This window comes from Pinus tabuliformis, chromosome 1_1, assembly GCF_031772625.1.
Source record: "Pinus tabuliformis cultivar Carrire ecotype Pingquan chromosome 1_1, CPIR1, whole genome shotgun sequence".
NCBI classification, from domain to species: Eukaryota; Viridiplantae; Streptophyta; class Pinopsida; order Pinales; family Pinaceae; genus Pinus; species Pinus tabuliformis.
This window is the reverse complement of record NC_142297.1, coordinates 552919761-552929649: the sequence shown is the minus strand read 5'-3', so window position 1 is coordinate 552929649 and position 9889 is coordinate 552919761. Positions and strand designations below refer to the sequence as shown.

Here is a 9889-nt window from a genome sequence, read left to right as displayed (position 1 = left end):
AAAGAGGAAAATATACTTCATATGCTAGGATCTGTGTATATATGAATATAGCAGACCCTTTACCGGAATCCATTGAGCTTGAATATCAAGATGAAATATGGCAGCAACCCATAGATTACGAACATATACCGTTCAGGTGTAGGAGATGCCATGTATATGGACACCTCGCCAAGGAATGCCCACAAAATCGATCAGTAGCGGCAGAGAAGGACAACAGGGAGGAAATCAAGAGAGCAGAGGGATTGGAAGGGGCGGAAAATGAATTTAGAGAGGTACAGAGGAGAAGGAAGCAAATTTCGGGAACATCAAAACCCCAATTCAAGGAGACCACTTCATCAATTGAGAGTCGAAACAAGTTCAATATCCTTCAAGAGAAAGACGAGGAGCTGGAGGGGGAAAAACAGGTAAAGGAGGTTAATGAGATAACTCCAATGGAAATTATTAAGGATGGAAAACGGAAAAGCATGAGTCCAAGTAGAGAGACGGAAGGAGAAAGGGGAGAGAGAAAGGAGAATATAGAAGAACAATCAATGTTAGTTACGGAGAGTATAAAAGAAGTGGGTGCCGACGAAGAAAAGATAATGAAAAAATTACTCAATGAATGGAAACAATTGGACGAAAGATTCATTCCGGAGAAAGATAAACAGTTGTATAAAGAAACCTTTCAAAGATATAAGGAGAAGAAAGGAGGACTGACAGAAAACAGGATAGATCAGGCAGGAAACCAGGAATCCCAATGTTCAGAAGGGGATGGACAAGGAAAAGGTGGAAGGAAGAAAGGGAGAAGAACTTTAAATGAATCAATCCAAGCAGTGGGAGAGACTTTAGTAAATTCAGGAAGGGTGATACCTCTGTCAGAGGTATTTCAACAAACTTCTAAAAAGTTTTAAATGATTGTTACAAGTTGGAATATCAGGGGATTAAATAGTAAAGGGAAACAAAGATATTTGAAAGAAAGAGTTAAGAAAGATAGGCCAAGCATTATGATCATTCAGGAAACGAAAATGGAAAGCCAGCAGATGGCAGGTATTATTAAGCAATTAAAAATTGGATATGAGGTTATGGCGTTGGATGCAGTTGCAACAGCAGGAGGTGTGGCTATTTTGTGGAACCCGGAAGAGGTAATTTTTGAAAACTGGTTTAGTTTGCCTAGAATCCTTTCAGGGATGTTTAGATTAGTGGGAATGGGGGAAAGAATTCTTATCACAGGAGTATACGGACCTCACAATCATAGGGAAAGGCATGACTTTTTAAAGAATATCTATACTATGAGAAGCTTAATTCCGAATACCCCGTGGATAATTGGAGGGGACTTCAATATGATAAGGGATCTACGAGAGAAGAGAGGGGGAATAAGGAGAGAGGACCAGAATATGGAGGAGTTCAACGACATGATTAGGGACCTGAGGTTAGTCGATATTTATACAAATAATGGTGTCCATACCTGGAACAATCGAAGAGGAGGACAGCATCAAATCGCTTCTAGATTGGATAGATTCTTGCTGTCAGAGCAAATCTTGAATCGAGATGTGTTTATTGAAGCTAAAATCGTGCCTAGCCTGGGTTCAGATCATTGGCCAATACGATTAGATATTGATATCAAGAAGGTTAAGGGGAAGAAGCCTTTCCGATTCGAATCTTTTTGGCTTAGAGACCCACAATTCATAAAGAAAGTGGAGGATTGGTGGAATCAGAGCACTATCAGGGGTAAGGGGAAAATGCATACTCTACAATTGAAGCTCAAGGAAATTAAAAAGAGAATAAAAGAATGGAATAGGAAAGAATTTGGGAATATTATGGAAGCAAAGCAGAAACTAGAAAGAGCAATGGAGGATATCCAGCAAAAGATAATTTTGGAAGGACGGGATGAAGAATCGAGTAGGGAGGAAGGCAGAATAATAAGTCAGTTGGAAGAGCGAAGAAAGCAAGAGGAGATTCTGTGGCGACAAAAATCAAGGATAAAATGGTTAAGGGAAGGAGAACGGAATACAAAATTTTTCCATCAAGCTATGATCCAACACCGGCAGAGGAATAGAATCTTTTCAATTAAAAATGCTGAAGGAGACAGAGTAATAGAACAGGAGGATATAGAAAAGACTCTGGTTGATTACTTTAAAGGAATTTTGACAGAAAACCAAAGGGATAGAGGAGAAGCTATAAATAATATTTGCAGAGAGATTCCAAGATTAGTAACTGAGGAGCAAAACAAGGCATTAATGAGGGTAGTGACAATGGAAGAATTAGGAGAAGTGGTAATGAATATGAGTAAGAATAAGGCTCCCGGTCCAGATGGGTATACGGTGGAATTCTTCCAGGCTAGTTGGCATTTTATGGGAAAAGAAATACTAGAAGCCGTAGAAGAATCCAGAATGAGACAGCGAATATGGCCTGGAATAAATTCGACTTTTCTGACCTTGATTCCTAAAAGTAATAACTCGGAGGAGCCACAGGGTTTTAGACCCATAGCCTTGTGTAACGTCGTCTATAAGATGATTTCCACTTTGATAGCGAAAAGGTTGAAACCTCTCTTACCTAACTTAATTGCGCCTGAACAGACTGGGTTTGTGGAGGGGCGGCAGATCCTAGATGGGATAGTAGTATCTCAGGAGGTGATACATTCCCTAAAGGTGAAAAAACAGAAAGGGATGCTGATGAAGTTGGACTTATCCAAGGCCTATGACAGATTGAACTGGGACTATCTCAGAGCGGTTTTGGAAGCTTACGGTTTTGAGAGAAGGTGGATAGCATGGATAATCAGCATGATCTCTACTCCAAATTTCTCAATCTTGGTTAATGGTATTCCTACAGACCCGTTTAATGCTAGCAGGGGAATTAGGCAGGGGGACCCAATTTCTCCGTTTTTGTTCATCTTGGCTATGGAAGGATTAAGCAGGAAAATTAAAAAGGAAGTAAGTGAAAGGAGAATCAGAGGAATAAGGTTGTGGGGGAATAATTTGACTATCACACATCAACAGTTTGTTGATGATTTGATGTTATTTGGAGAAGCGTCGCTTAAGGAGGTGCGGAATTTCAAGAGGATCTTAGAAGTCTTCAAGAGCGCATCAGGTATGGAGATTAATAACGATAAATCTTGTACTTTCATATTTAATTCGCATGAGTCTATCAAAACTCATTTAACCAGAGTTCTAGGTTTTAGAAAGGGGGAGTTACCTACCAAGTATTTGGGTATCCAATTGGATATAAACCCTAATCGGATTAAAAACTGGCAAAGTCTGTTGGATCGAATTAGGAAAAGATTAGATAGTTGGTCATTCAGATTGTTGAATATAGCAAGTCGAATTGTCCTATTAAAATCGGTCTTGTTATCTATCCCCGTATACCACCTGTCTATTATGGCTGCTCCCAAAGGAGTTTTTGCAAAAATGCGAGAAATACTTGGAAAATTTTTATGGGGCGGTCCCAAGCAGCAGAAGAAATGGACTCTGGTTTCATGGAAGAATGTAATTAAGAGGAAAGAGGAAGGGGGCCTGGGAGTACGAGACCCTGAAATTGTAAACAAGATTCTAGGGGCGAAATTATGGTGGAGATGGGTCCAGGGAGGATCTGATGTGTGGAAAAGAATATGGTACCAAAAATATGGCATGCCTGACACCACTGAAGGGCGCTTAAGAATAGAGGAAACACCAAGAGGTTCACAGATCTGGGATTTTGCAAGTAGAAATAGGGATATAGTTAGGAACTTTGCCTTCTGGGAAATCCGTGAAGGAAACTCAGCAAGATTTTGGGAGGAAAGTTGGCAACAGCGGGGCACTTTGGATAGGCTTCAAACTCTTCATGAAGTTCAAGAAAAAGCGCAAAGAGCAGGATTGAAATATGTAAGGGACTATTGGAAAAGAGGCGAATTAAACGATATATGGAGAGCTTGGAAAAGACCGGAGGAATGGGCTGATAACATAGGTCAGGAGGCTGGGCAAGTGTATAACAGAGAAATAGAATCAAGGAAAATCAAGGTTCGAGAAGGTAAGGATATCCTTAGATGGGGTAAAGCGACGAAGGGCATGTTCACAGTAAAAGAAGCCTATTACTGGGCAACGAAAGAGGAAAGAGAGGAGGAACCAATAGGATGGAAAACGATTTGGGAAGGAAAATGGTGGCCAAAAGTAACATGCTTCGTATGGCTGGTATGCAGAGGAAGGATCCTAACTTGGGATAATATGCAGAAAAGAGGAATGATTGGGCCATCAAGGTGTAGTCTCTGTATTAAGGAAATAGAAACTCAGGAGCATCTATTGAATAAATGTATATATACTAAGAGCCTATGGGAAGAAATTAGAGTGCTCTTTGGTATGACAAAAAGGGATCCCGACAGCATCAGGAATACTCTGTTTCAGTGGGGAAAAGGGAATTTCCAAAGCAAAGTTGTAAGGAGAATATGGAACTTAGCGGCTGGTTTTGTAATATGGGCGATCTGGAAAGAGCGAAATCGACGAATCTTTAGGGATAATAGTTGGCAAGAGTCGAGAATTTGGGATGAAATCTGTAGTTCGATTAAAGAAACGGTTTTATCAGAAGTGTGGGAGGAAGAGGATTGGAGATTGAACCCGGAGGAGCAGAGAATAGTCTCCAAATTGAATATGGAATTTCAGATGATTTATCCTCATGCAGAGCGGAAGATTAGAAATGGAATGCCGAGCCCCAATCATTATAGGTTACCTGGTGAGCGACGGGTTAAATTAAACTTCGACGGGGCCTCAAAGGGTAACCCGGGACAAGCAGGCTTCGGAGGTATTTTCAGAGATAGCAGCGGAAACACGCGGTGGGTTTATGCTGAAGGGGGAGGGGAAATGACGAACAACGAAGCGGAATTGTGGGCAGTGCACCACGGACTCCGGATAGCAGTTAGGAACGGGTATATGAATCTAGAAATCGAAGGCGACTCACAAATCACGATTGATATGTTGAAGAAATTAAGGGATGGGAAGAGCTGGAAACATGTATCGAAGAGTTGGTGGACAACAGGGATCCTATAGGATATTGAGGCGATTCTGAGTAGGATCGAGTATACTACAATAAACCATGTACTGCGAAATGGAAACCGTGTAGCTGATCTATTGGCTAATTGGGGAAGCGGAGGATCGAATAGGAGCATAGATGGCAGTTGGATATCATTACAGGATGATCCAAGGTGGAATGAGTTAAAAAATCTATTAAGTCAGGATCATGATGACGCGACCGCACAGGGAAGGAATAATTAGGCGCCTCCGGATTATGGTAAGGAGGGGGAAGGACAGAGTAATAAATGTTCGATCAAAGTGTTTGCAGGATCAAGATTATGGGATTAAAGTCATGAAGGCTGACAGCAATCAACCCACGGGAAGGATGAGCATTCCAAGGGGGAAATCGGGCAAGGTACCGAGGAGAAGCGGTGGCAACGTCAGAGCGTCAGCCAGCGTTTTCCATCATGGAAGAGAATGTAGAATGGGTATTAATGACGATGACAGGCTGCAGAGAAGCTTCAAGAAGGCAAGGTGGCAGCATAGCGATAATATAGGGCTTGCATGCAATCGACCAAAGCAAAAGGAGACTTCAGAAGAGAAGCAAAGCAGAGCGAGGAAGTGTAGAGAGAAATTGCAACAGAAGAAGGACTGGAAGATGGCAGAGCACCAGGACAGGGGAGCAGGAAGGTGGACGAGGAGCAAGGCAGCAACTCCAGCGGAGAAAGGAAAGAGCACGGTCGAAGAAGCTCTGCAGAGGATATATCTTACTATCCAGGATGACTCGGAGGAAGAGTTTGATATTCGCAATTATATTGCAGACGAGGAGCCTCAATGCGCAATGCACGGAAAAGCGGGTACGGGGAAGGTCCACGAGATGGAAAAGGGGGACCGCGAGGAGGAGTATGAGGATCAGGAAGACGACGACGAAGTGGAGGTGGATAGACGCGGACGGGGTAGAGGAGCGCGAGGAAGCGCTAACCAGAGAGGGAGAGGGAGGCCTGGAGGACGAGGCGGCCGAGGGAATAGGAATGTGCGTTCTGAATTTGAGGAGGCAGCAGCTAGTGAGGTAAGAGGCAGAAAGAGAGGCAAGAAAGACATGAGGAGGAAATTACAGGAAGCAGAAGAAGCATATGCCCAAGCTACCAATCCAAATATCAGAAGGATTATAGAGCATTTGGAGGAAGAAGCTATGCAGGAGATCTCAGATCCTGAAATGGAGGATTGGGAGCAGTTCCTCCCTGATCCGGGACATACGAGAGGACGAATGTCCTTGTATAAACAGTCTTTACATGTTTATTGGGGCATGAAGCGGTTATTGGCCAAAGCTATGGAGCAGGTGGCTCTAGAAATGGCTGAATTGGTCCAGGGCATTCCAACCATGAAAAGGGAATTGAAGAATATTCAAGTTACTCTCCTTATGCAAGACAGAAAGATGGATGATATCCTGCAGATGCTTCAAGCGGGTGGAATGGGCGTCAAGGTCGAGAAAGAACCAAAGACAGATGCACCGAATCAGTAGAAGATGCAGCTGATGCTAGGAGGTTTTTATATAGACTGTTATTTTGTTTTTTGGTTTTGTAGATGATAATGATTCAGAAGGAAAACAGTTTACCTATAGTAAGAATAGAAGGATATTTAGCGTGGGTAGATAGGCTGATAATATACTGTTTTTGGATGGCTTTGAAAAACTTCAGATGGTTAAAAAACCCGGTTTCCCTTAAGGGCGGGTTGAGACCTGTCCAACTATGTAATATCTTTTAATTTCAGTAATGAAAAAACAGAGTATCGCCTTAGCTTACAAAAAAAAAAAACAATAAGATATCTTTAAGATAATAATAAAAAATAAGAACATTGTGACCCATTTTGCATTAATGTCCCAAATATCTTGTAAAATCCAATAGAAACTGTAAAATGAATTTACATATTTGGCTGTGTTTTCTTTGAACGACTGTTAATCTTTAACTATAGTTCATGCATTTCATGTCATATTCCCAAGAATTTATTTTAGAACAAAACGTTAAATGAACCGACCTGACTTTGGAACTCAAAGCTTCACGTTTAAACTCGATAAATTGATCGGTCTGAACATTCAGAGAAAACAATCTGAGGTTGCCCGTCCCGTTGCCGGAGATGGCAGAATCCCTGGCGGCGGCTTCGGAGGAGGCAAAGTTAACTCCGTACTTAAAGTTAGAGCTTAAAGACTTCAGATATGGATCTACAAATCGATGCCCCAAACCCTGAGCTGTTAACCGACAGCAGGAAACTAATAAAATGAAAAAGTCATCAGCAAACCCTGAAATAAAACGCTTGCGCATTTCATTAATATCTAATTACATAAACCAGAGGCATGATGAATCATCTCTTCTTACATATAAAATCGATGAACGGCCGTTGCTAAACCTGGCGGTGCCGTGGCCGAAGTAATGGGCATCGTAGGGAGGAAACTCTGAAACATAGTGCCTCGCCTTGGCCGCTGCATTCTCTCCCACGTCTAACAGTGACGCTTCGAATACAAATAACGGAGGCTTCGAATACAAATAACGGAGGTTTGCATGTTGCCGATTGTTTCTGGTATTTATGTCTCTATTCCCTTGTTGTTTCCACAATCAAATTAAGGGGAAGAAGAACAAGAAGCAGTGAGAGTTCGAACTTCGACGACGGCATAGTTCGTACCATTTTTCCTGGATTTCTCAGGAGTTGCATAATTTCTCTTACTATAAGTTGGAAATGTGTTCGAGCTTGAACGCTCTCGGACAAGAAAAGTATTGGCCAAAGTATGCTGCCAGGGAGATTTAGATGGGTCATACTGATCATTAAAAAGTATGCCAAGTTCAACACAAAAATAGAGGCAGAATGATGTTCTTGTCGCTAATGGGAAGATGAAGCATGATGGAGAGTGATAGGCAGCTCAAATGGGTAAGAAGTTGATACCTACAACATTCCTTAAAGGGTGAAAATTCAATAGAATGGTTGAAAATTCAATAGAATAAATGAATGATTTGACTTGATGTTGCATAGTTTTCCTAAAAAAACGTTGTAGGTGTTGGAGAGTCATCTCTATGCAAAATTGCTTTCCATAAAAAGAGTTATGAGTTTCTCAAAGGAGGACTAATTGACAAGTTGTCTTGTGCATAAAAATTAGTTTAGTTTATATAACTAACTCTCATAAACATAGTACTAATGCAAGAGAATGTAGTTCATCTCTGTAGCTTAATGAAATTACCTAAAAGATGGAAGGAAAAAATATCTATAGCATAAAGGGGTTACCATACTTCATTAGTTGCATAACAAACTACTAGAGGTTTGAAGCATATCATAAATTCTGTTGGAATTTCCTTTTCTATTGTGAATTCCTATGTGAAGGTATGGGATATGTGAGTTCCATTTAAGATGGTGATGTTCGTACATTGTACAGTAAGAATTGAGGAATAACAAAGAATGAGGATCAATATGTAAAATACTCTTGTTACTAAAATGATAGCGACACCTCTACTTCAAGGCCCATACCAACCCATAGAATTCCTCATCATAATTATTGTAATTAAGTATGACATCTAAAAATGTCTAAAAATGATAGGTAATGGGATGACATGCCTAATTAAGTACAAAATCAAAAGCACTAGTAGAAGTGTCCATCCTTACATCTATGGGATGGTGTAAATTAGGTAAATGTAAAACTAGAGCTAAGCTTAAGGCCACATCCAGTCTTTGAAAGCCCTTTGCAAACGCTATGTTCTACCCAAAAAACTATATATCACATAGATGATGTAAGAGGCATGAAAAATGGGAGAAGTTTGTGATGAAACACTGATAAAAATTAAGTATACTTAGAACACTCTTCAAATTGTTTCTTGTATTAAGGGTGATTCATTTTTCTACCAATTACACTTTGACCTTGACATCATAGATACCTTACCCATTAGTGGGAGAGACAAGGTACTAGAGAGAGGCCTCCAAAAGATGGTTCTTACTTTTTCCCTTTAGTTTGTATTTACATAGTATTTCTAGCACGATATCAAAATGTTGAAAGAGCTCAACCCATATATGGCTATTTTTTTTCTAGATATATGATTAAAAAATTTCCTTAGCGTGGCTAGAATATATCATTAATACATATTGAAAATGTAGAAAGGTGTTAGTGAGGTGAGAGGGCATCACCAACGACACGAACAATCCAAATTCATATTTAAAGGTTGGTTTCCAAGTGTATCTATAATTCATGAGAACTTTATGATACAAAAAACCTTACGGTCAAGTGATATAGCAAATAACGAATCTTAGGAAAGGAATGGAAATTCATGATAGTTTTTTTATTGAAAGCAATATAATAAATCACTAAGTTCCATTTTTGGTGTTCTTTCTTATGGATTATGAAGGTGGGGGAGACATGTGAAAATGAGTTATGCTATATTTTGCTAAAGTAAATATTTGACTTCATTTGACTTGAATACTAATGATAAGAGATAAACAATAGGTATGAGATTTATGGAGAGTATTTCTAGGAATTAATTCAAAAGAGTTATGAATATTGTGTATAGGAGGTAGCCTAATAAGGAAAAAAAGAATCAACAAACTCATTGATCAATGTCAGCATACGAGAGGGAGGGAATTGAATATCATTATACAGTTTCACCATGTGAATGACGCATAAGGAAAATCATTTATGTAAGTTCACTTAATGAGCAACATTGTTTTCAAATATAAGAGGGGGTGGGGAATGACAACAAATATTGTTGAAACATCGGGTTTCTTGGTAAAACTAGCTTGCCAGAATTCAATTTTGATTATGTCTACATAAGAATCATTGTGTCCACATATGGATTATTGTTGAAACATTGGATTCCTTGGGAAAACTATCTTGCAACAATTTAATTTTGATTGTGTCTACACAAGAATCGTTATGTCCATATAAGGATTCTTGGATCCACCTT

General features: G+C 40.0%; 1 protein-coding gene across 1 annotated transcript; it reads right to left on the bottom strand.

Moving 5' to 3' along the window:
- Positions 1-6656: 6656 nt before the first annotated feature.
- Positions 6657-7763, bottom strand: LOC149214336 (GDSL esterase/lipase ENOD8-like). The gene is made up of 4 exons (XM_089389366.1): positions 7632-7763; positions 7328-7483; positions 6990-7195; positions 6657-6693 (listed from the first exon to the last, which is right to left on the bottom strand). Exons 1-4 carry the CDS (start codon positions 7761-7763, stop codon positions 6657-6659), a joined length of 531 nt encoding a protein of 176 aa, XP_089245492.1.
- Positions 7764-9889: the final 2126 nt, after the last annotated feature.

Excerpts from the sequence above, each read along its gene's own strand:
- LOC149214336 (XM_089389366.1), bottom strand. The coding sequence starts at position 7,763 with ATGACCCATCTAAATCTCCCTGGCAGCATACTTTGGCCAATACTTTTC. Across the intron at positions 7,484-7,631 it reads TGAGAAATCCAGGAAAAATG|CCTCCGTTATTTGTATTCGA; the intron begins GTACGAACTATG and ends TTGTATTCGAAG. Across the intron at positions 6,694-6,989 it reads GCTTTGAGTTCCAAAGTCAG|GTCTCAACCCGCCCTTAAGG; the intron begins GTCGGTTCATTT and ends ATAGTTGGACAG.